Source organism: Brassica napus, chromosome C4 (assembly GCF_020379485.1).
Source record: "Brassica napus cultivar Da-Ae chromosome C4, Da-Ae, whole genome shotgun sequence".
Classification (NCBI taxonomy): Eukaryota; Viridiplantae; Streptophyta; class Magnoliopsida; order Brassicales; family Brassicaceae; genus Brassica; species Brassica napus.
The window spans coordinates 13,244,962-13,272,806 of NC_063447.1; the positions used below are offsets into that span (position 1 = coordinate 13,244,962).

The 27,845-nt window shown below is 31.0% G+C and overlaps 3 protein-coding genes across 3 annotated transcripts; all 3 read left to right on the top strand.

Moving 5' to 3' along the window:
• Positions 1 to 8,287: 8,287 nt before the first annotated feature.
• LOC125585911 lies at positions 8,288 to 10,007 on the top strand. The gene is made up of 4 exons (XM_048755631.1): positions 8,288 to 8,499; positions 8,568 to 8,900; positions 8,988 to 9,341; positions 9,446 to 10,007. Exons 1-4 carry the CDS (start codon positions 8,290 to 8,292, stop codon positions 9,725 to 9,727), a joined length of 1,179 nt encoding a protein of 392 aa, XP_048611588.1. The 5' UTR covers positions 8,288 to 8,289; the 3' UTR covers positions 9,728 to 10,007.
• A 754-nt stretch (positions 10,008 to 10,761) lies between these two features.
• On the top strand, positions 10,762 to 13,556 carry LOC106384438. The gene is made up of 4 exons (XM_048755487.1): positions 10,762 to 10,790; positions 10,869 to 12,333; positions 12,561 to 13,186; positions 13,265 to 13,556. Exons 1-4 carry the CDS (start codon positions 10,762 to 10,764, stop codon positions 13,554 to 13,556), a joined length of 2,412 nt encoding a protein of 803 aa, XP_048611444.1.
• LOC106392823 lies at positions 13,306 to 14,764 on the top strand. Its single transcript, XM_048756121.1, has 2 exons — positions 13,306 to 13,737; positions 14,055 to 14,764. The coding sequence occupies exons 1-2, from the start codon at positions 13,633 to 13,635 to the stop codon at positions 14,667 to 14,669; spliced, it is 720 nt and encodes a 239-aa protein (XP_048612078.1). The 5' UTR covers positions 13,306 to 13,632; the 3' UTR covers positions 14,670 to 14,764.
• Positions 14,765 to 27,845: the final 13,081 nt, after the last annotated feature.

A 27,845-nucleotide genomic window follows, 5' to 3' on the forward strand; every position in this document is an offset into this window, starting at 1 on the left:
GTAACTGACGCATCATCTACAAAAATTCAAAATAAAACACATTAGTAAACATAGAGAAAATGAAAGTTTACTAAACATTGACGCAGACGACATACCAGTAAGTCGTCTGGAAGACTTACCAGTAAGTCGTCCAAACAGGTCATTTGTGCAATTGAATTTTAAATAGGACGACTTACAAGTAAGTCGTCCAGCTTTGTTTGTTAAAAAAAAAAACCTAGACGACATACCAGTAAGTCGTCTAGGATAAATGGGTTAGTTTTGCATTTGACCGAATTATATCAGATGTTTGACTTTTCCTGGATAACTTACCAGTAAGTCGTCTCAGGGAAAATAAAAATTTCAATATTTTATTAAAGCTAGACGACTTATTTGTAAGTCTTCTCAGGTTAGTTTGCAATTCGAAAAAGAAACTTATATATTTAACTTTACCCAGACGACTTACTTGAAAATCGTCCAGGCAGACGCGTACAAGAAAGTCGTCCGAGATAAGCAAGGTTTGACCATAATCTAGGAAATAAATTTGGACGACTTTGCTTATCCTGGACGACTTTCAAGTAAGTCGTCTTACTTGACGACTTCCGCGTAAGTCGTCTGGGAAAAGTTAAATATTTAGGTTTTATTTTCCTATTGCAAATTAAAGTAACCTGAGACGACTTACAGATAAGTCGTCCAGATTTAATAAAATATTGAAATTTTTGTTTTCCCGGAGACGACTTACTGGTAAGTCGTCTCAGGAAAAGTCAAATATCTGACACAATTCGGTCAAATGCAAAACTAACCCATTTATCCTAGACGACTTATCAGTAAGTCGTCTAGGGTATTCTCTAGATTTTTTTTTACCAAACAAAGATGATGACTTAAAAGTAAGTAGTTCGTTTGACCAGAAGACTTACCCGTAAGTCTTCTACAGCCAGACTACTTGCGGATAAGTCTTCTACACAAACAGATCTGGAAAAAATTTCAATTTCATACCTTAAACTAGTGAGATGACTTCTTTAGCACACAAAGTCTTCTCCAACCACCCAGAATCTCAAACGAAAGTAACCCACAAAGAATAGTATGCTTGAATGGCTCTATAAACCATAAAAAATTTTGAATCAAAAGCTTGAGTTTTTTGGATGAATATGGAGGCAAAGTGAAAGAGATGTTGTTTTTAGTTCATAACAAGTGAGAAAGAGAGAGTGTAAATCGATTTTAGGTGCATTAAGAGCTTCAAATTGGTTGTTCATGGTGGTTGGGGTATTGATGACAATGACAATCTTGTAATTACTTGAAGATGATGAGGGTGAGAGAGTAAAAATGTCATTTTCGGAAAAAAATAATAAAAAATTGATGGTATTTTCATGAATATCATGAACTTGTGGGGTGAATAGGAAAAAAGAAAAATCTAAGAAAAGCATGGGTTAGTTTTAGGTTTGACTTTGAGTTTTGAGTCAATCTTGCAAAAAGCCCTTAAATTAAATGCTTTTGAAGAAAACAAACACTTCACTGCAGGACATGCAATGTAAACGTATCTCAGTTTTTTTTGGACGCTTCTTCCTAAACGAATGATTCTCAACTTTTTCATTCTCTTTTTACAACTATTCCTTTTTTAATTAATTTATTTGGTGAGATATTTCCTAATAAAATGACTGATGTGGATGGCTTAAGTACGGAATAAGAGTTAGGTTCTACAGTTGTCTTCTTTGTATTAGTGTAACTGTTTTTAAATACTAAAATTTAATCAGATAAATATGTTATGTTAAAGTAAAAATATAAATACTCAGGAAACTGTGTTGAAGATACTTAACCGTTAAAGATACTCTAAAATCAAATGTTACCTCAACATACATTTATTCTCCATGTAGTATATAATAAATTGCAAATAAATTTGTAATACGTAATAGCAATTTTTATATATAACGAACAGTTTTCTCCTTTCTGGACGCGGCACGTCGGATACCAGTGCATAAAGTCGAGAACTGTCGTGTCGACACGTATCCCTTTAAGATGGTACGATGCGTTTTCATTAATAGGACTGTGCACTTCGGTTGGGCTATCAAAGTTGGCAAAAAAAAGACAGAAACTAATCTAACTAGATATGCTCACCAAATAAAGCTGAAAATAAAATAAAAATAAAGCCAAACGAAATATATAGCACTAAAATTAGTCTGATACAAATATATTCTTTTTCTTTTGTTTTTTCTTGTCATCAATACAAATATATTCAAAAGCAGTAAAAGTATACATAAGATTATTTTTATTTCGAAAATCATCAGTCCGCGTTTTCGCGTGGAATATTGTTTTATTGTTTTTAAATATGATTTTCTGATAATGTGATTATGTGATTAATATTTATTTGTGAATAGCATTATTTGATGTTTTATTATGTTATGTAGTAGTAGGTAATAAGTTAATATGTTATGTGTTTGTATTTTTAATAATGTGTTGTTGTATGTATAATACTACTTGTTAGTGGTGAAGTGAGTTTCTGATGTAAAACATATTGAATTTCAATAACTTTGTCTTTAGACATTTGTTGATTCTATGATTAACGGCGTCAAAATTGTATTTTAATTTTTCACATTTTTCACATAACTCTTTTTAGGTGTTTTTGCACTATCTCCCATCTTTTGACCTTGACCCATCACCATCTAAGTATTTCGTTTACCTCTACGGTGTGCAGTGCTTCTCACCATCGCTGGAAAAGACTCACCTCCGTGCTCTTATTTTTCCTCACCTTCTATTTCTCTCAGATTATATGGTATTTGTTATAGATCATGCATATTAGTTCTATGTTGTGCGGTTGTTTCTTACAGCGTTGTATGTTATTTCGGTCAATATTGGTTCTCTTTTTCCTTAGGTTTTGGCTAAGGTTAGAAACTACATCTCGTTGGGTTGGGTCATAGTTTAGTTGTCATTGATGTTGTTTTCCTCGTCGCTGGTTTGCCGTCAATAGTCTCTGCTCATCTTGGTTTTCAAGATCTGGTTTTTGGTGATCTGACTTCTAGGCTCTTTTTCATAGCTTGAGGATGGCTCCACGGTTTGTTGATTTCATTTTGTCTCTTTTATCTCTTTGTTCTCTCATCGATCCCGTTACATTTTTCATCGCTGATCTCTTGTGGCTTTTCCTTTCGCCATATTTGCTACTCAAGGTTTGGATAGTGTTTTTCTTCGTGTATGCTTTGTACGCTTGGAAGGTTGTTTATGGTCTCAAGCTTAAGCATTGGTTTTTCGGTGGTTGGCTTCCATTCTCTCTCACTCGGGTTGTTTATCTTCTTCTCATGCATCCATTGGTGTAGGTCTGCGGAGTTCCTCTTTTGGAGCTTTGGTTTCTTCTATTCAGAGTTTTGTGGTTCTTCGCTGGCATGAGCACCTTGTATGTGCTTGTTTAGTCTATGAGGTGCTTCTTATATCTTAGCTGGTGGTTGTGCTTCCGGTACTTTAGACATGTGTCTTTTTGTTTCGTGGTGACTTTGTTCTTCCGATGATTATTCTTTCTCTAACCCGTTTTTTGGTTTTTTTTTTGCGCTGGTGCTTGATCGCGATCCTTTGTTTTCCAGAGATTACTTTGTCTCATATTTTATATTTTTGCCTTTTTTTCTGACATCTACTTGTTCTAGCCAAGACATTCTATGGTAAGATAAGATTGATTAGTCTTTTTTTGTTTATCTTTTTTCAGCTCCAAACCTTGATTGAGTTAGTGTTACTATGATATTATTTTTTTTCTCTCTGACTGTGGAAGTTTTATGTTTAGATTATGTATTGCACTCTAATTTTTTCTTATTAGTTTGGTCATTTTATATTTTTAATAGTTAAATAAATATATAATTTGTAAATTAAATAATAGAAAATGGTAAAAATAATAAAAGTAAAAAAAATTATGTTATTTTTAGTTGTGAATAAATTAAATAGGTAAAATATATTTCTATTATTTTATTTATTTCTTTATTCATCTTGAATTTTAGTGAACAATAAAATAGATAATCAAACTTCATACGACAATAGTTAGTGCGAAAATGATTAGATAGTTCACGATTAGAAAATACTACACCAAATTATAATAATTTAAAAGAAGAATGACCTAAAATGTAAAAACAAATACATGGATGACACGTGTCGCAAAAGTCCCCTGTCACTTGTAAGAAGAAGGAAAAAAGCCAACTTTATATATTTACTAGGGTTGGCCCGTCCTACGGGCGGGAAGTTAGAAAAAATTATTTTATATGAATTTACATTAATTTTATGAAGCATTTTTAAAAAAAAATTTGTAAATTGAAAACGATATTATAAACAAAAATCAATAAATAAAATTTGGAGATCATGCTTTTATTTTAATAAATATTTTTGGACTGAATTAAAATGAAAGTAACTTTTATTATTCTATGACGAACAATATAATATAATAAGATTAATGATGTCCGCATATAATTATCCAATGATCATGCTAGAGAAATATGTTAAGGAAAAACTTATATTATCTAAGCCAAAACAACCTCTTGCTAGTGTGAGTAGCTTGGTCTGTGTATGTTTTAATTAAAATGTGATAGTTTTTTCTAATGAAAGTCATACTTCAACTTCATTACCACTATTTAAATTGAATACGGTCTATCGTTATTAAATAAGTTTAGAATTTATTAGATAGATTTTACTATTAATTTAGAAGTTATAAATACTGTGGAAACTTGCGTTATGAATTAACAATAAATTTAAATTAAATGATAATATTGCATGGAAGTTTTTTTATAGAATCCATGCTCGTATGTAATAAAGAGCTTATGCTGCAGATGCGTGTAATTATCTTGCAAAATATATTTTTGCATTGGTGTATTAATACTTTGAAATAAAACCGTTTAGTGTTTAAAGGGAATCGTTCAAAATTTTCAAATATCAAAGTATTTGTTTATTCAAATAGCTAAGTAGGAGTAATATATAATAATATGTTTGCGCTGTTGTATGAAAAAAAAGAAGAAGTTAGGAGCACTATTTATCGTGAAATCATGAATATTAAAAAATAAATTGATGTAAATGTGTAAAGCAAATTATTATTCCTATGTTTTTTTTTTGCTAAAACATTATTCATATGTTAATTGCTCAGTATATGTATATCAAATTAGTAAATTCAATTTTGCATTCACCATATAATATTATACATTTTATATGTACATTCGCTAATATACTATAGGGTCTTTATATATAGAGATTGTATTTTCAATATTAGTATGCCTTGTTATTAAGAGAAGACATGAAATGTAAGTGCATATTAATTAAGCTGAATAATGTTTATAAGTTATTGTAGAATATCGATATATATAAAAGATAACCATTTAATTACACTTGAAATGTGGATGTTTTTGTTTAACATACATGAAATAGCTGCTAAGATTCGTGCTAATGAGTTGGTGAGAAGGAGAACAGAATTCTTGCGCATAATCTCATTTCCTCTCCACATCAAATCTGATCCTTGATGCTCCGTGTTTTTCTCTCTCGGGTCATTCCATAGTTAGCTTGCAAAGAGAAACAGAGGAAGTTTTGCATATACAGCCTGAGAAAACCAACAAAACCAATGTGAGAAACAGAGCAAGTTTTGCAAAGAGAAATGACCAACAATGGAATTTCCCGCCATATAAATTCATGCTCATCTGTACACAAACCCTAAATTTCAGGATCAAAGTTTTTCTTAAGACTAATCTATGCCTTGCATACATATGTGTAACATTAAAATTGGTTGAAGTGTAAGAATCAAAAATTGGAACTTAAAACTAAAAGCTTAAAACAACTCTTCCAAAAAGAATGACCAAAGCTTTCATGTCAAATCCAATCACCAAGTGCATAAACCATCAATACTTTCCACTGCTTTGTGAACTTCGTATACTCAAAGAAAACAAAAGAAAAACCACCCGAGTCACCAGTAATACGACAAACAACACGCATCAAAGAAGAAAAACAGTAACTGAGTCAATTACAAAGACATGAGACTAAGTTTCCACTAACCTTCAATCTATTGGAATAAATAAATCCATGACCTTTCCAGGCTTTGCCAATAGAGCACTACAGGAAATGTGGGTATTAATAGCGTCGTAGCATAGCGTTTTTTGCTTCTCTGCTATTGTATATAAACACGGGCCTTTATAATAGCGTTTTTGAAATGTATAAGCTATCTTTGTAGTCGCGGGAAAATAAAATAATTCAGCCGCGTTAATTTGGTAAGTGGAGGCGCCTTACCATTGCAAATCAAAAACTAAATGCTATCGTATATGAAAAAATATATTAAAAATAACTTAAGTATTAATCGAAACCGAGACTTCATTCTCTTCACTTCACTCTCTTCACATTCTTCAAAATCAAAACCGACTCATCGAAGTTCTTCAGAGTTCTCTCGAGTCGAAGCTTCAATTGGTATGAGTTTCGATTTGATTCTGAGTTTAGAATAGAGACTGGTTCTCTCGAGTCGAATCTCTTTGATTTTGGGTTTCTCTTTGATTCAAATCTCTTTTCACATGCATGTCCGCGTTAACACATGATTCGATTTTGATTGTGGGTTTCGATTAGGTTTCGATTAGGTTTTGAATATGATTGTGGGTTTCGATTAGGTTTTGAATATGATTGTGGGTTTCAGTTTGATTTTGAATATGATTGAAGGTTTCGATTTGATTTTGGGTTTAGATTTTTTGATCGAATGGCTTGATTTGATTTTGGATTTGTTTATCAGTTTCAGAAATGGCAAAGACAAGAGGACAAGTTGGTTCTCGTCGGAGTAAACGTAATCAAGGCTTGGAGGTAGTAGATCAAGAGGACAAGGCACCGCAACTAAAAGTGAAGAAAAGAACAGCAAAGAAAACGGCTTCCCCTAAAAAGAATTTAGTTTTAACGCCAACGAGAAGAAGTAGTAGAATCAAGAAAGTGGCTGCTGAAGATGATTACATAGAAGATGTAACACCTCTAAGGATGATGAGGTAGAAGATGTTACACCTCCTAAGGATGATGAAGTACAAGATGTAACACCTGCTCAGGATGATGAAGTAGAAGATGATCAGGCTGAGAAGTCAATGTCTGAAGAAGATAAAGACGATGAAGAGGATGTCAATGGGAAAGAGGATGAAGAAGATGGCGATGTCAATGGGAAAGAGAATGAAGAAGATGGAGATCTCAATGGGAAAGAGAATGAAGAAGAACCGGCCAATATGGAAGATGATGGAGTTCTTAATGAGAAAGGGAACGAAGAGGAAGCTTGCGAAGAAGAAGCTCGCGATATGGAAGAAGATGGCACTGCGCAAGATGATGAGATTCCTAGTACTGAAGGAGTTGAGCTAGCAGGGGAGGAAGTTTCAAAAAAAAATAAAAGAGGACCTACAAAGTTGCGTAGAGTGGCTGAAAATCCCAATGATAAGATTATGGTCACATTCAATGACATTGGTGAGCATGTTGGACCTGGTTCAGTAACCCTATCGTCGTTTCTTGGTCCTCTTGTGAGGGAACATGTTCCGGTTACACTTGCCGATTGGAGAAAACTTGATGCAGCGACTAAAGCAACAATGTGGGAAGAAATTCAGGTTTGTATATATATTAGTATGTTTTGTTTAACCGCAAGATGAAATTATAAACATGTTTAACTTGATTATTGTGATGCAGGGGAGGTTTAACTTGCAAGAAGAGTGGCAGAAAGCTGTTATTTTCAAGCAGCTGGGAAATGTGTGGAGGGCTGGGAAGTCAAGGCTGGTGTCACAAGTACGTGTGGCGAAGACTGCAGCTGAGAGAATAGCTTTAAAACCGAGCAACATCCCATCCCTTCAACTGTGGAACACTTGGGTTAAGAGTAAGACTACCAAATCTTTCACAGTGAGTTATCTACAACTAAGTAAGTTTCATCCTTAAAGGTCATGTCTGATGGATATAATCAATGTCATATTTATATTGTAGGAAACGAGTAACAAGTACAGAGCGATGAGAAGAAATCAGATTCCTCACACCACCAGCCGCAAAGGAATGCTTCGTTTAGCTGATGATATGGTAAAAGAGTAGTCAAACATCTACATATTGTAGATCAGCTTGTTAGATTAAAATGGTAGTGAGATATGTTTGTTTTCATATAGAAAAAAAAGAGTAAAGACCCAAGTAAGGTGAGTAGATCCAAGGTTTGGATTGCGGGACACACTCATGCTGATGGCAGACCTGTGAAGCCCCAGTTTGCTGAGACTATTGTAAGCATTATGGAAGTTGTATATTGTGTATAGTTAATAGACTATGGCAATGAATGATTTTGTGTTTAAATGATTGTATCAGGAACAAATACAGTCACTTGACAGTCGGATGGACTCCACATCAGCTGCTGATAACATAAGGGAAGATGCTGTGAGCAAGGTTTTGGGAAAAGACAAACCTGGACGAGTAAGGGGCTTTGGTAGAGGGATTACAGCTAATAAGCTAGCATATCTGCAATTTAGAGACGCTAAGATTGCAGAAATGAAAAGTGAGATTGAAGAGTTAAAGGGGATGGTGCGAGAATTAGCTGAGAAGAAGGTAATCCTTTTCATTACCTTTGGTCAATTAGTTTTAAGACATTTACGATTTCCGTTGCCTTTTCTCAGAAAAGTAATGTTGATGCTGAAACATCTGAGAGTAGTGGTGGATTCAAAGAAGGAGTCAGAGTACAAATACTGGATTGGATTGAATCAGAGGATGTTGTTGTTGGTGAAGGAGAATTCTGCTCTGCTGAACCGAAGTACAAAATTGGTCGTATACCAATTGGTCCTAATGCAGTGGCTATCGTAGTTAAGTATGCACTAAGCGCATCAGCTTCACTCTGGAGGCCTACTACGGATGTGTTAACTCTTGATGAAGCTGTGGGATACAAGATATCTTGGCCAATGGATAAAGTGATTTTGGATAAGGATCCAAACTGTTCTGAAGATTTATCTATGGTAAATTTTCAAATCTTGTTTTCTTCTTACAACAATTGAGTCATCTCTAATCATTACTAAAATTTCTAATTTCAAATCTTGTTTTAGCAAAGCAAGGAAGGTGAATATCGAAGATGCAAGATATATGATTGGACCAATGATGAGGACGAGGTCATTGCTGAAGGTCTCGTGTGCTCTTCAAAATCCAAAGACATGGTTAACAACATACCTCTGGGTCCCAATGCTGTTAGTGTCGAAGTAGTGAAGGTGTTCAATGATCAAGCATATTTGTGGAGGCCAACCGCTGATATGTTCTTGATTGGTGATGCACTTAGCGAGAAAATAGCATGGCCAGTCCTAAAGGTTGAAGTCATGCCTACACCTGCTACAGAAGTAACACCAACTAAATGTGCAGGGAAGAAAATAGCATCACCTTCGAAGCCAGCCAAGAAAAAAGCAGTGGTATGTAATTGACATGAAGTTAAATTTTTTTATTTGCCTGATGATTGATGTTGCGTCCTTGATTGATGTTGGAACTTGCTTCTGTCATCTTGTTTGAGTTGTAGAGTCCAGGCAGCACTAGTTCGACCAGAAGTCCGAAGCAGAAGTGCACTCTCTTGGATTGCAACAACTCTGGACGTAAGGTAGCTGAAGGAAGGGTAGCTTCAACGGATCCGAATGAGTTGTGCCACTTTGTACCCCTAGGTCCAAATGCAAGCAAGGTGTGGATTGATGTGGCTAAGATCGGTGATGCAAAAGTCTGGAGGCCAAATTCAGAGATTGAATACATATCTGATGCAATGGGTTCGGTTGTGGCATGGCCAAATGACAAAATCAAGTTTGTCTAAAATTGTCGTCTGAAACATTTTTCAAGTTGGTTCTCATCGGCTATGTATTTCTAGTGTGTGATCGAATGTTTAGGTACTTTTTTACTCGGTTGAAATCATGTATGATATTATGTAACAGTTAGCAGACAAAAAAACAAAAATTATGTGTTATATTATGATATAAGGTTATGTGTGAAAATGTTTAGCTTGTTAACCCCTATACCCTTAAGTGCATAATTTTACATTAAACCATAAGCTTTAAAAATTAAATCCACAGACGGGAAGACCAAAAATTAAAATCCTATACCCTAAAGTGAAATCCCTAAACCCTAAAGTACAAACCTATACCCTATACCCTAATTGTACTTGATTTCACAATTTTGTTCATTCTTAAAAGGATATTGTAATCTTAATTTCACAAAACTGATTAGTTATAAATTTTATAAACACTCATTTGTTCAAACCCTATACCCTAAGCCTTTGTACATACAAATAAGTAGTAGTGTTTATGAACATATGAGCTAGATTGATCAATCTTATAAAAGCTCACATAAAAAATTTATATTCATACAATTTTTTTTTGTAAAATTGGAAAACTGAATATTTGATTTTTAAGATTTAATTTAATTTTTTTTTGCTTCAAAATCATATTTATATATTAATTTCCAGATTTCAAACGAAATTAATACCTTGAGCCAATAAGGAGTAACCTCCAAGATTGCAGACGTGGCAAACCATATGCCGATGGATGTGTCTTCCCAACTTCAATCTTAGCCATTCTTTTTATTTTTTGAGCCAATGAGGAGCAACTACTAAGATTGCACTCGGATTAATCATAGACCGTCCGATTTCTCTCCAAATCTTTGATCACAACCGTTCATTTTTTTCTGTCTCTGTTTGCACTCGGAAAATTTCAGAACACAACATCTCTCTTTCTGTCGAAACTCCTTTCTGTCTCGCGATCTAAAATCGAAAAAACCCTAAAGAAAGCACATGTATCTCTCGAGCTAAAATCAAACCAGCTGTTCCTGTATTCGCCGATTGAAAGTAAGCAAATGGATAAGTCGTGGATTTGGCTTCCAAGGTATAACCTAAAATCCCTCGATCTCATTTCTACTCGCCGATTGAAATAAAGCTAACTTCTTTTGTCTGATTCTTGTAGGAATAGCCACGAGTATTCAGAAGGAGCAACTAATTTTGTGAATTCGTCCGCAAAAAGATTGGGAAGTCTGTCTGAAATGCTATGCCCTTGTAGAGACTGCCGCAATCTGAGCCATCAGTCACTGGATAAAATTGTGGAGCATTTGGTGATTAGGGGTATGGATAAGAAGTATAAGAGTTCTCGTTGGAGTATTCATGGAGAAAAAAGAGATTCTGCAGAAGACAGTGTTCTTCAATATGAAACAGAGGCGTTTGATTTGTTTAAGACAATATTCTCCATGGACGAAGGTGGTCCAAACCCGACAACTGACAACGAAGACGATGAAGCACCAGAGGAAATTGAGTTTAAGAAAAAGCTCAGAGACGCTCAAACGCCATTATACTCGGATTGTCTCAAGCACACAAAGGTTTCAGCTATCATGGGACTTTACAGATTCAAGGTTAAAAGTGGTGTGTCGGAGAACTACTTTGATCAGCTGTTGGTTTTACTTGAGGATTTGCTACCTGAAGACAATGTTCTTCCCAAGAGTTTAGCTGCAATCAAAAAATTTCTGAAGATCTTTGGGTTCGGCTACGACAGTATTCATGCTTGCAAGAATGATTGCATATTGTATAGGAAGGAGTATGAGAACCTAGAAAGCTGTCCAAGATGCAAAGTTTCAAGATGGGAAATGGATAAGCACAGTAATGAGTTAAAGGTGGGGATTCCGGCAAAGGTCCTTAGATATTTTCCAATCAAGGACAGGTTTAGGAGGATGTTTAGATCACAAAGGATGGCTGAAGATCTGCGTTGGCACTATACCAATGCCACTGAAGATGGTACAATGCGGCACCCTGTTGATTCTATCTCTTGGGCACAAGTGAATGCTAAATGGCCAGACTTTGCTGCTGATCCACGGAATCTTCGACTTGGGATTTCTACAGATGGGATGAACCCTTTCTCCATGCAAAGCACCAATCACAGCACATGGCCAGTGTTGTTAGTGAACTATAACACGCCTCCAACCATGTGTATGAAGGCTGAGAATATAATGCTGACTTTGTTGATCCCTGGTCCTACTGCTCCTGGTAACAACATTGATGTTTACCTAGCACCACTGATAGACGATCTAAAGGATTTGTGGGCTGAGGGTATTGAAGTGTATGACTCATTTGCGAAGGAGAACTTTAATCTCAGAGCCTTGCTGCTTTGGAGTATCAGTGACTATCCAGCCTTAGGAACACTGTCTGGATGTAAAGTAAAGGGGAAACAAGCCTGCAATGTATGTGGAAAGGATACACCTGCAAGGTGGCTTAAGTTTAGCCGCAAGTTTGTCTACATGAGTAACAGAAGGAGACTACCGCCTGGCCATCGTTACAGATATAAAAAAGCTTGGTTTGACAACACTGTGGAGGAAGGGAATGCTAATAGGATACAAACAGGCGCTGAGATATATGAGACACTACAAGCTTTACGAATGATTTTGGTAGACCTCTAGAGAAGGAAAAAAAAAGGAAAAGACTAGAGTTGGAAGATGATGAGAGGTTACAAGAAGAAGAGTGTGAAGAATCAAATGAACTATGGCGGTGGAAGAAGAGATCAATATTCTTTGATCTACCTTACTGGAAGGTAAACTATAGTAACTGACCTATATTATCTGATTACTGGAAGAAGAGATCAATATGTCTAACAGTTTCTTGTTTAATGTGTTAGGAGTTGCCTGTTCGTCACAATATTGATGTTATGCACGTAGAAAAGAATGTGTCCGATGCTATATTGTCTCTGTTGATGCAAAGTGCGAAGTCAAAAGATGGGTTGAAAGCAAGAAAAGACTTAGAAGATATTGGAATCAGAAAGCACTTGCACACAGAGGTGAGGGGAAAGAAAACATACTTACCTCCTGCTGCCTACTGGTTATCGAAGAGAGAGAAGACCATTTTCTGCCAAAGGTTAGCTAAGTTTAGAGGCCCTGATGGTTATTGTGGTAATATTGCGAATAGTGTTTCAGTTAACCCTCCAAATATTGGTAGTTTAAAGTCGCATGATCATCATGTCTTAGTACAGAACTTGTTACCAGCTGCATTAAGAGGGTTGTTACATAGGGGTCCTAGGATAGCCATAAATAGATTATGCAGTTACTTCAACAGGTTGTGTCAGCGCATCATTGACCCAGAGAAACTTATATCCATGGAGACAGAGTTTGTGGAGACAATGTGTCAGCTGGAGCGCTTCTTCCCTCCAGCCCTTTTTGATATCATGTTTCACCTTCCACTACATTTATCAAGAGAGGCACGGTTGGGAGGACCAGTTCACTTCCGATGGATGTATCCCTTCGAAAGGTTTGATCAACATCTCTCTTCAATATATCCACTTCCCACAATGATGTTTGACTAATATTCATATTTCCTGAGTTATAGGTACATGAAAACACTAAAGGCTTTTGTTAAGAATTATGCAAGGCCAGAAGCATGTATGGCTGAGGCGTATTTAGCTGGAGAATGTGTTGCATTTTGTTTAGAGTTCCTTAAAGAATCAGTACCAGTTCAAGAAGCAGTTAATCGTAATGAAGATGTTGAGGCTGATAGAATGGTGGTTGAAGGCCGACCTCTGCAGAAGGGTATAGAGGTTACCCTGTCAGATAAAGATAGAGACATTGCACATCGATATGTGCTAATGAACATGGCATCTTTGGATCCCTTTCTTGAGTAAGTAATTCTCTATGTTTCTTCTACTTGTTTTACTCATAATTTCATTTTCATATACTGTTGTTTAATTTAAAATCAGGATGCATTTGGAAGAGTTGCAAGCTAAGGATGCTCGATTGGCTAAAAATGAAACTTTGTTATGGAAAAACCATACTGAACACTTTACAGAATGGCTTAAAAATAAGGTTACAAACTCCAAATTCTTTTCTTGATTATTATTGTAAATACTGGTTAGCTTGTTTGGTGATGACTGGTTAGCTTGTGTGGTGATGACTAGTTAGCTTGTATCATGATGCCTGGTTTGTATCTTGAAGAACATGTCCATATTTTAACGAATTGATGTCTGAGTAGCTTATAGCTTGATGAAACTGTCTGGATTTTTAGTATTTTTATGACTGGTTAGCTTGTAGATTGATGATTGGTTTCGTGGTACATATTATCATGTTTTGATTATAATTTAAGTACCTCGGCTTGATGATAATCCTCTGATTTCCTGCGGCAGATTCATTTAGACTCAAAAGATAGTCATTCTAAGGAGATAAGGTGGTTGGCATTTGGACCAAGAAATGTTGCTTTAGCACATAAAGGATTCATCATCAATGGCCAACGGTTTCATACTGATGCGGTCAAGCTGAAGACACAAAACAATGGAGTAACTTATGAAGCCTTTAGCATGTGTAGATCAAGTGCAAGAGATATGAGACAGGTCGCGGATATGATTACATACTATGGAGTGATAAAGGAGATTTTGGTCATCGACTATCACATGTTCAAAGTGCCACTCTTTAGATGCAACTGGGCAAACACAACGAATGGTGTGAAGGAAGAAGATGGCTTCACTCTTGTTAACCTTCATATGAACCAAGCAGCCTATTTGAAAGATCCATTCATTCTACCTTCTCAAGCGAAACAGGTTTTCTACTCTAGGGAGGATGATGCTTCAAATTGGTATGTTGTTATGAGAGCACCACCTAGAGGTTATCATGAGTTGGAAACAGAAGAGGATTTAGGTGGTGCTCCTTTACCTGTCCAAGAAGTTGATGATATGGGTGATGATATGGATGATGATAGTGTATATGTTAGGGATGATTGTGAAGGTTTATTAGTGGTAGATTGATGATATGTTGTATGCTTGTTTGATGGTTTGTATGAATGTGATAATGTTGTGTTATGGGATTTGAATAATTATATTGATTTTTGGAATTTTAATAATTTATAATGTTTTTATTTCATATTTTCGAATTAATTATTTAAAAATCAATTCAATAATTATTATTAATTAATTTTGGGATAATTATAAAACTAATTAATAACACGAAACATTTGCTATCTTTGCTACTAGGAAAAATCAAATTATTTGGTTCTAATAACATTTATTAAACGTTATTATAAATACTAACAATTGCGAACACAAAAGCGCTATTGTTATACACTTAGTAATAGCACAGAGGAAAATCGCTATTAAAAGGGTTGGACTTTTTATAACGGGTGATGTCAGAGCGTCCAAGGAAACGCTATTAAACCAAAATGATAGCGCTTTTCGTCCGCTATTACTAACCAAATTTCCTGTAGTGGAGGATAAAGATCATCTGCACAACACATAACAAAACCCTAAATCTCTCAGAAGATGATAACCGTGACCAATATTACAATGGCCGACTTTCAAATCGTCGAGCAGGAAAGAGGAGCTTGGCAATTGAGAGGTATGTCCTGACCTCAATAGTGGGAGAACCTCTACTGGTGTTCAAATCGGAAAGAAAAGGTTGTGAGTTAACCATTTCTCAGAAAATAAGTTGATTTCCCTGTTTGAATAGATTGGTAGGATGATTTTGAGAGTAGAGATGTTAACCTTTTTATACTCGAATCTCCACCGCCTTGCAAGAGAGAACCTCACACTGATTGTAAATCGTGGATGATGGATTTAATAAGGACTTTAAGATGATGCATCTGTAACCAGTAGATTGCTTGATCCGTAGTAAGAAGATGAAGCAACTTGATCGAAACCCTTGACTGGGTTAAGATATCGCACAACAGCGGAGAAGAAGACGGGATTTTATAACTCGATCGAACCAGGTAAATTGCTGGATATCGTATCTCGACCGAAACCCTAGACTGGGGATATCACAACAACTGAGGAAAAAAAAATAAAGAATGCAAAAAGACGTGTTTCGGGCAGGTGACCTAATCTTTGTACATGGGCTTTACAAAGCAAAACAATGACAACGATAAGAAACAAAAGCCCAAACTGAAAAAATCTGACAAATAAATGAAACGGAGCGTTTAAATAAAAGGGACACGTGTCGCTTTCAGAGAGCACAAATTGATGACGTATCATCTGATGTGGACCTCCTTAGAGTGATTCAAAGTGTACTTTATATATAAAGACTAGGGATTAACCCAGGCTACGCCCGAGATTTTTATTTTTTTCTAATTTAAGATGTTAAATTATTTATATTTAGGTTATGATATATATTTATATAAATGTTAAGATGCATGTCATAGTTAAAATTTATTTTTAAATTTTAACACGTTAAATTAACATATTTTTTACTATTAAAATATTTTTTTGTAATTTTGTTGGCTATCTAGTTATCATATTTAGCAAAACTATCTGTTGAGAGTTGAAATAAATGTTTTATATATTTAATTAAACTGCAGAGTATTTTCGGATCGACCACATGCTCAACAATCGATCGATCCGTAAAAAGATGGTCGATCTCCTTGGCCAGGTAAGTACAATTTTAGCAAAAATATCTTTGATTTTCAAATATTAAGTATATAACTATTCTTTTGAATATTTTTTTTTTGAATTGTATTTTTTGATTAAATTATTATATTATAATGTTTATGTAAATATTTTTTGTGATGTTTGAATTTGTGTTGTTAGTATACTTAACCTAGATGATATTGATGTTTAACAATTTTTTTTCTTCTGGAAATAGAAAATAATGACATATCAAAACGTATCTAACACTTGTTAAATGATAGTATAATGTAAATTACATCCATTATTTGAAAATAACCATTTGTTGTTTTTATTTTTTTTAAATCAGAAATTATTTTTATTTAAAAAAATTATTCATATATAATATAATAGTTTAAGTTTGGAAGATTAATATATATATATAAATTATGTATATTTAAAAAAAAAAATTAAGATATTATATATTGAGTAACTGAATAAAACCTGAATTTCTTCTCTTGAAAATGAAATATCTATATTTTTGTCTTCATGTTATACTCACCAATCCAGCATTGATATTTATAACTCAGTATGTTTTTAAAAAAACTTAGTTTTAAGTAATAAACGAATTTAATAAATTAAATTCATCACCTATAATGTTCTGTAAACTATATTTGAAAACTCTATAAAATTATATTTTAAGCATAATATTACTATTATTTAATTTAGGTTATTTTAAGCATAATATATGCTAACCCAACTTAAATTATATTTACAATAGGACCATCCTAAACCGGTTAATAAACCAAAAACAATACTAAACCAACATGAACCAATACCTGATTCGGCGAGTAAAGAAGTGTTTCGGGATAAACGCTTGAATGGTTATTAACTGTAATGGTTTGATCATGAAAGAGTTAGTATGAATAATAACAATAAAATTATGGATTAGATTAATTTAAATTTGTAAGAATGCCTTTGAGTTTATGAAAATCAATTCAATTCCCATGAATAAGTTTGGCTTTTGGAAGTTGTGGGTTTCCCAACAATGAATCCACCTAACAAAAAGTTCGTTGTTATAAAAAATCTCCTTCAAGGTCATTAAAGGTTTTTGGGACGGCAAGAGTTGATGGTGGAACCATTTTTTTGCTCGAGTGCTTTGAAGTTTTCCTTGATAGTGTGAGGTTGATGTTGATGGAATAATGAATTTTATAGGGACTTTCTTGATGTAAAACTATATATTTTTATTTTTTTTTTGTTCAAAGTGGTATTTCCATTTTTATATAATTTACTACCATTTTAAGATAGATGTACATTTTAAGATAGATGTTTAAATCTTAATGTACTTTTTCCATTTTTTAAAATGTTTATTTCCATTTCTTATATTTTTTATTTACGTAATATCTATATTTTATATTTTCAAATAGATATTTAAATCTTAATGTACTTTTTCCATTTTTTTAAATTGTGTATTTACTTATGTTATATATTTTACATTTTAAGATAGATGTTTAATGCGTAATGAACTTTTTCCATTTTTTTTTTAAAATTGTGTATTTACTTATTATTATATACATAATTCATATATTATATATTTACATTATTTATTTATTATTTATTTTCCTGTATATGTATTTCCATTTCTTGTACTTTTTATTTACTTAATATCTCTATTTTACATTTTAAGATAGATGTTTATATCTTAATGTACATTTTTCATTTTCTTTAAATTGTATATTTCCTTTTGTTATACTTTCTATTTACGTAATATCTATATTTTAAATTTTAAGATATATTTTTAAATCTTAATGTAATTTTCCATTTTTAAATTGTGTATTTACTTATATTATATATTTACTTATTATTTATTTTTCTTTATATTGTGTATTTCTATTTCTTATACTTTCTATTTACTAATAATTTTATATTTTAGGATAGATTTACATTTTAAGATAGATTTTTAAATACTAATGTACTTTTTCCATTTTTTTTAAATTGTGTATTTCCTTTTCTTATACTTTATATTTGCGTAATATCTATATTTTACATTTTAAGATAGATGTTTAAATATTAATATACTTTTTCCATTGTTTTTAAGTTGTGTATTTATTTTTCTTATACTTTCTATTTACTTAATATCTATATTTTACATTTTAAGATAGATGTTTAATATTTAATGTACTCTTTCCATATTTTAAAAATTGTGCATTTACTTATTATTGTATATATAGTTCATATATTTGTAATATTTACTTATTATTTATTTTTCTATATATTGAGTATTTCTCTTTCTTATACTTTATATTTAGGGCTTTTTGCAGAATTGACCTATAACTTAAAGTCAAACACAAAACTAACCTCCTTTTTTTTTGAAAATTGGTTTTGCCCTATTCACCCCACAAGTTCATATAATTTACGAAAATACCATCAATTTTTTTTCTTTTTTTTTTCGAAAATGACATTTTTACTCTCTCACCCTCATCATCTTCAAGTAATTACAAGATTGCCATTGTCATCAATACCACAACCACCATGAACAACCAATTTGAAGCTCTTAATGCTCCCAAAATCTATTTACCCTTCTTCTTTTTCCATTCTTGTGAACTAAACACAACATATCTCTCACTTTCTCTCCACAATGAGCTAAAAAAACCCAAGATTTTGATTCTAAATTTTTTTTGGTTCATAGAGTCATAGAAGCTAACGATTCTGGGTGGGTTACTTTCGTTTGTGATTCTGTGCGCTTGGAGAAGCCTTATGTATGCTAAGGAACTTATCTCACCAATTTAAGGTATGACATCGAGTTTTTTTCTAGATCTGTTCGTCAGACGACTTACTTGGGAAGTCGTCTGGCTGTAGACAACTTACCTGGAAGTCGTCTGGTCAACACAGATGTTATTTTTGCAATTGACTTTGAAATCTGTAACCTGAGACGACTGAAAGTTAAGTCGTCTGTTTTTGTTTTGTTTAAAAAAAATTTCCAAAGAACCTAGACGACTTACATTTCAGTCGTCATAGGTTAGTTTTGCATTTGACTGGATAATTTCAGAAGTTTGACTTCCCCAGACGACTTACATTTCAGTCGTCTGGCGAAAATTAAAATAATAATATTTTTTAAAAAGTAGACGACTTACAGTTAAGTCGTCATAGGTTAGTTTTGCAATTGAAACAAAAAAACTTCAAAATTTAATTATACACTGACGACTTATAATTCAGTCGTCCACGAGACGACATACTTGTAAGTCGTCCAGGATTTTTTTCCGAGATTCTGGTCAAACCTCGTAAATCCTGGACGACTTACATTTCAGTCGTCTCGTGAATGACTGAATTATTAGTCGTCTGTATATAATTAAATCTTGAAGTTTTTTTTTCAATTGCAAAACTAACCTATGACGACTTAACTGTAAGTCGTCTACTTTAAAAAAAAATATTATTATTTTAATTTTCATTAGACGACTGAAATGTAAGTCGTCCAGAAAAGTCAAACTTCTGAAATAATCCAGTCAAATGCAAAACTAACCTATGACGACTGAAATGTAAGTCGTCTAGCTTTTTTTGGAGTTTTTTTTAGCCAAACAATAGTAGACGACTTATTTTTCAGTCGTCTGAAATAACAGATTTCAAAGTCAATTGCAAAAATAACATCTGCGTTGACCAGACGACGTATAGTTTAGTCGTCTGGACAACTTAGATTGAAGTCGTCCGCGTCTTCTCCGCTAGTTTTTAAGTCTTCTACGTTAGTTTTTGAATAACTTGTATTTTTAAGAGTGATAAGTAACTTCAAGATATGTAAAACTCATATTTACAAAATATGTTCTCTCCCTTAGTTTTACTAAATTTGACTAAGTTTTTCAACGCAAACTTATAATAAAATATGATATGCTTTGACTAGTTACTATTGTTTGTTTCCATCTCTTAAGTATTATTGTTATAGACAATAATGATGACTATTGTTATGAGTTGGAAAAAGGGTTAAAATGCTTCGTAAAATGTTGTATCAATATAAAGCTACCAACATTCTTGTTTATTAAGATGAGAAAAAGGCCATTGGAGTTTTTTATTGCATATGAGAGATCCAAAGATAAGAAAAAGGCTACTGAAGTCTATTATTTCATTGATTTGTAAATGTGTAAACACATTGTTAGCACATTTAATACATCTTGGAAAACATTATTACTGATTTTATAAAAAATTCACAACTAAAAGAGTAGACATGCAATTCACAAAACATACCACAAACAAAACTATTATAGATCATTCCTCTACAAAGACAAGCTTGGATTCCACTTGAGTAGACAAGACCACACGACTTTTAAGAAGCCCAGACGACTTCTAAGAAGTCCTGACGACTTCCAGGAAGTTCAGGCGACTTTGTCAGAAGACTTTTAGGAAGTTCAGACGACTTCCAGACGACTTTACAAGAAGTCCAGACGACTTTACAGGAAGTCCAGACGACTTTGTCAGAAGACTTCCAAGAAGTCCAGACGACTTCCAGACGACTTCCAGACGACTAACAGGTAAGTCGTCCCAGAAGTCTTCCAGATCTGAAAAACCTGCATATTAAATCCAGATCTGAAAAACCTGCATATCCAAAAACGTTCAAATGGCTTAAAAACAGAAAAAATGAGTGAAAGATTAGATAAATCTACCTTTACAGAACACACAAAAATACATATCTAAAAATAATAGATCTACCTTTAAATTAGTGGAAGATGAGTACCATCTAATTAAAAACCTGCAAAAAAGATAGATTAGTAAGAAAGACATGAGACAAAACTGGAAAATTCATATAAAGTTTGGTGTTTTCAAGTCAAAGAGATTAGAGTGGGTTTGGAGAGTTTTAGTTTGGGAAAAAAGTAAGAACTTTATACAACAAGAAGTTACCAAATGAAGAAAAATCAGACATAAGAACTTACCAAAACGCTCAGATCTATTATGAAAGGGAGACTTCGTCAGAAGACTTCCATGAAGTCCAGACAACTTCCTGGAAGTCCAGACGACTTCCTGGAAGTCCAGACGACTTCCTGGAAGTCCAGACGACTTCCTGGAAGTCCAGACGACTTCCTGGAAGTCCAGACGACTTTGTCAGAAGACTTCCAAGAAGTCCAGATGACTTCCAGGCGACTTCCAGACGACTAACAGGTAAGTCGTCCAAGAAGTCTTCCAGATCTGAAAAACCTGCATATCCAATCCAGATCTGAAAAACATGCATATCCAAAAACGTTCAAATGACTTAAAAATAGAGAAAATGACTGGAATATTAGATAAATCTACATTTATAGAACACACAAAAATACATATCTAAAATTAATAGATTTACCTTTAAATTAGTGGAAGATGAGTACCATTTGATTAAAAACTTGCAAAAGAGATAGATTAGTAAGAAATACATGAGACAAAACTGAAAAATTCATATAAAGTTTGGTGTTTTCAAGTCAAAGAGATTAGAGAGAGGTTGGAGAGTTTTAGAATGATGAACATTACATTTTTGTTGCAGCCATTTGAGAGGAGGAGAGAGAATGTGTAAATTTTTCTTTATATAGGGAGACAAAAAATCTAATTAGGTTAAATATTTTTGACTCAGACGACTTCCTGGACGACTTACATTTCAGTCGTCTGGTGAAGAAATTAAAACAGACGACTTACATGTAAGTCGTCCAGAAGAGTTTAATATTTTTAGCGGGAAATTAAATATTTTTAGCGGGAAACTAAAATAGAAGACTTTCCAGACGACTTACAAGTAAGTCGTCTGGTTTAAATTATTTAAGCGGGAAAATAATTTTTAAAAAAATTTTAGGCAGGAATATTTGGACGACTTACATGTAAGTCGTCTGTTTTAATTTCTTCACCAGACGACTGAAATGTAAGTCGTCCGAGTAAAATGATCCGGTTAGGTTAAAACGTACATTGGTAAAATTAAAGGTTCGGTACGATGTGGACGACTGAAATATACGTCGTCCGAGTAAATTATTCAACAGACGACTGAAATATAAGTCGTTCACACCCTAAACATAACCCCTAAACTTAATTATCTAATTAAAGACTTCATAAAATCAAATCAAAGTTGAAAAGTGTTTACTATACACATAAATAAACACATATAGGTGAAAACTAATTTTTGAAAAAAATATTTTAGTTTTCCAAAATCTAACCCTAACAATATATACAATACTACAACATATGTTTGCCAAACTCCTAAACCAAAGTATTTCATGATTCACTACTTCCACTCATCTATCTTCAAAACAAATTAATTTTATCATATCTTAATTTATATCACTTAAAACTGTTAATAATTACTTGATTTTTATTTTTCACGCATCAAAATATTTTTTTACAAGATTTATAAATTATTTTTAAAATAAACCGGTACCAGACGACTTACACTTCAGTCGTCCAGACGACTTCCAACATCTCAGACGACTCAGACGATTTACTAGGGCTATATTCGTAAAAATGGCTTCTGTTTTTTTGTTTGGTCACAAGGGGCTGAGCTGTAATTTCACTAGGCTTTTAGGTTAGTTTTGCATTTGATTAAAGTTTGGTTATAGGTTTGGGGTTAAAATCAAGTTGTGGGTTAGTTTTGGCAAAAACCCCTTATATTTATTTAATATCTATATTTTATATTTTAAGATAGATGTTTAAATCTTAATGTTTTTTTCCCATTTTTAATGTAAAACTGCAATGTTTAATAGAAGAACTTGGACATATGTTTAATGTAGTATTTCCATTTTTTATGTTGTATGTTTACATATATTTATTATTTTCGAAATTATATATAATGTTTTTTTTTATAAAACGGTAATGTTACATTATAGAGATAAGCCGTCTTTTTTTAAGTGAAAAATAGTAATTTTACATATGTTTAATGTATTTTTTTTCCATTTTTTATGATGTATATTTATTTAATATCTATATTTTACATTTTAAGATAGATGTTTAATATTTAATGTACTATTTCCATATTTTAAAAATTGTGCATTTACTTATTATTGTATATATAATTCATATATTTATATATTTATAATATTTACTTATTATTTATTTTTCTATATGTTGAGTATTTCTCTTTCTTATACTTTATATTTAGTTAATATCTATATTTTATATTTTAAGATAGATGTTTAAATCTTAATGTTTTTTCCATTTTTAATGTAAAACGGAAATGTTTAATAGAAGAACTTGGACAAATAGTCAAATAGTTATATTTATGTTTTTTTTCTTTTTTTTATAAAATGATAATGTTACATTATGGAGATAAGCCATTTTTTTAGTGAAAAATGGTAATCTTACACTTGTTTAATGTAATTTTTCCATTTTTTATGGTGTATGTTTACATATTATTGTTATTTTTAAATGTAAAACGGTAATCTTACTTATGTTTAATGTAGTATTTCCATTTTTTATGTTGTATGTTTACATATTATTTATTATTTTCGGAATTATATATAATGTTTTTTTTTACAAAATAGTATTGTTACATTATGGAGATAAGCCGTCTTTTTTTTAGTGAAAAAAGGTAATCTTACATATGTTTAATGTAGTTTTCCCATTTTTATGTTGTATGTTTACATATTATTTTTAAAAAATAAAAATATAAAATGGTAATCTTACATATGTTTAATGTAGTATTTCCATTTTTTTATGTTTACATATATTTATTATTTTCGAAATTATATATAATATTTTTTGTTTTTTTAATAAAACGCTAATGTTACATTATGGAGATAAGCCGTCTTTTTTTTTAAGTGAAAAATGGTAATTTTACATATGTTTAATTTAGTTTTTCCATTTTTTATGCTGTATGTTTACATATTATTTATAATTTTCGAAAATTAGTAATATTAAAATGTAAAACTATATTTGATGCCACGTGTCAAATTTTTCCTTATATTGGAAATTTAGTTATTATTTATTTTCTATTTTTGAAATAATAATGCTACGTGTCATCTTTCGGGAGAATTTTTTTTCGCTGATGTGGACGCTTTATGGAACCTCAAAAAGTCCCTTTTATTAGTAAGGATTTCTTATATACTATATTTGCTTATTATTTTTTATTTTATTTTATATTTATTTATTCTAATATTACGTAAATATTTAATTTAATATTTCTATTTCTTATATTGTGTATTTAGTTATTATTTATTATACTATATATTTTTCATATATATGTTTAATTTAGTTTTTTTATTTCTTAATTATATATTTACTTATTATTTATTTTCCTCATATTGTATATTTACTTATTATTGTTTAATGCAATGTTTCTATTTCTTATATTGTTTATTTACTTATTATTTATTTTTCCTTATATTGTAAATTTAGTTATTATTTATTTTCTATTTTTGAAATAATAATGCCACGTGTCATCTTTCGGGAGAATTTTTTTTCGCTGATGTGGACGCTCTACGGAGCTTCAAAAGGTCCCTTTTATTAGTAAGAACTAGGGATTAACCCGGGCTACGCCCGAGATTTTTATTTTTTTTCTAATTTAAGTTGTTAAATTATTTATATTTAGGTTATGATATATATTTATATAAATGTTAAGATGCATGTCATCATTAAACTTTATTTTTAAATTTTAACACGTTAAATTAACATATTTTTTACTATTTAAATATTTTTTTGTAATTTTGTTGGCTATCTAGTTATCATATTTAGCAAAACTATCTGTTGAGTGTTGCAATAAATGTTTTAGATATTTAATTAAACTACAGAATATTTTCGGATCGACCACATGCTCAACAATCGATCGATCCGTAAAAAGATGGTCGATCTCCTTGGCCAGGTAAGTACAATTTTAGCAAAAATATCTTTGATTTTCAAATATTCAGTATATAACTATTCTTTTGAATATTGATTTTTTGAATTGTATTTTTTGATTAAATTATTGTATTATAATGTTTATGTAAATATTTTTTGTGATGTTTGAATTTGTGTTGTTAGTATACTTAACCTAGATAATATTGATGTTTAACAATTTTTTTTTTCTGGAAATAGAAAATAATGATATATCAAAACGTATCTAATACTTGTTAAATGATAGTATAATGTAAATTACATCCATTATTTGAAAATAACCATTTGTTGTTTTTATTTTTTTTAAATCAGAAATTATTTTTATTTAAAAACATTATTCATATATAATATAATAGTTTAAGTTTGGAAGATTAATCAATATATATATAAATTATGTATATTTTTAAAAAAATAATTTAAGATATTATATATTGAGTAACTGAATAAAAGCTGAATTTCTTATCTTGAAAATGAAATATTTATATTTTTGTCTTCATGTTATACTCACCAATCCAGCATTGATATTTATAACTCAGTATGTTTTTAAAAAAACTTAGTTTTAAGTAATTAACGAATTTAATAAATTAAATTCATCACCTATAATGTTCTGTAAACTATATTTGAAAACTCTATAAAATTATATTTTAAGCATAATATTACTATTATTTAATTTAAGTTATTTTAAGCATAATATATGCTAAACCAACTTAAATTATATTTACAATAGGACCATCCTAAACCGGTTAATAAACCAAAAACAATACTAAACCAACATGAACCAATACATGATTCGGCGAGGAAAGAAGTGTTCGGGATAAACGTTTGAATGGTTATTAACTGTAATGGTTTGATCATGAAAGAGTTATTATGAATATTAACAATAAAATTATGGATTAGATTAGTTTAAATTTGTAAGAATACCTTTGAGTCTATGAAAAGCAATTCAATTCTCATGAATAAGTTTGGCTTTTGAAAGTTGCCGGTTTCCCAACAATGAATCCACCTAACAAAAAGTTCGTTGTTATAAAAAATCTCCTTCAAGGTCATTAAAGGTTTTTGGGACGGCAAGAGTTGATGGTGAAACCATTTTTTTGCTCGAGTGCTTTGAAGTTTTCCTTGATAGTGTGAGGTTGATGTTGATGGAATAATGAATTTTATAGGGACTTTCTTGATGTTAAACTATACATTTTTTTTTAATGTGGTATTTCCATTTTTATATAATTTACTACCATTTTAAGATAGATTTACATTTTAAGATAGATGTTTAAATCTTAATGTATTTTTTCCATTTTTAAAAATGTTTATTTCCATTTCTTATATTTTTTATTTACGTAATATCTATATTTTATATTTTAAAATAGATATTTAAATGTTAATGTACTTTTTCCATTTTTTTAAATTGTGTATTTACTTATATTATATATTTTACATTTTAAGATAGATGTTTAATGCTTAATGAACTTTTTCCATTTTTTTAAAAAAATTGTGAATTTACTTATTATTATGTATATAATTCATATATTATATATTTACATTATTTACTTATTATTTATTTTCCTGTATATGTATTTCCATTTCTTGTACTTTTTATTTACTTAATATCTCTATTTTACATTTTAAGATAGATGTTTAAATCTTAATGTACATTTTCCATTTTCTTTAAATTGTATATTTCCATTTGTTATACTTTCTATTTACGCAATATCTATATTTTAAATTTTAGGATATTTTTTAAATATTAATGTAATTTTCCATTTTTAATTGCGTATTTACTTATATTATATATTTACTTATTATTTATTTTTCTTTATATTGTGTATTTCCATTTCTTATACTCTCTATTTACTAATAATTTTATATTTTAAGATAGATTTATATTTTAAGATAGATGTTTAAATAATAATGTACTTTTTCAATTTTTTTAAATTGTGTATTTCCTTTTCTTATATTTTCTATTTGCGTAATATCTATATTTTACATTTTAAGATAGATGTTTAAATATTAATATGCTTTTTTCATTGTTTTTAAGTTATGTATTTATTTTTCTTATACTTTCTATTTACTTAATATCTATATTTTACATGTTTAGATAGATGTTTAATATTTAATGTACTCTTTCCATATTTTCAAAATTGTCCATTTACTTATTATTATATATATAATTCATATATTTATATATTTATAATATTTACTTATTATTTATTTTTCTATATATTGAGTATTTCTCTTTCTTATACTTTATATTTAGTTAATATCTATATTTTATATTTTAAGATAGATGTTTAAATCTAAATGTTTTTTCTATTTTTTAATGTAAAACAATGTTTAATAGAAGAAATTTGGACAAATAGTCAAATAGTTATATTTATGTTTTTTTTTCTTTTTTTATAAAATGGTAATGTTACATTATGGAGATAAGTCGTCTTTTTTTTAAGTGAAAAACGGTAATGTTACATATGTTTAATGTAGTTTTCCCATTTTTTATGCTGTATGTTTACGTATTATTTATAATTTTCGAAAATTAGTAATATTAAAATGTAAAACTATATTTTATGCCACGTGTCATCTTTCGGGAGAAGTTTTTTTCGCTGATGTGGACGCTCTATGGAGCCTCAAAAGGTTCATTTTATTAGTATATATGTTTAATGTAGTTTTTCCATTTTTTTTTTTGTTGTATGTTTACATATTATTGTTATTTTTAAATGTAAAATGGTAATATTACAAATGTTTAATGTAGTATTTCTATTTTTTATGTTGTATGTTTACATATTATTTATTATTTTTGAAATTATATATAATGTTTTTTTTACA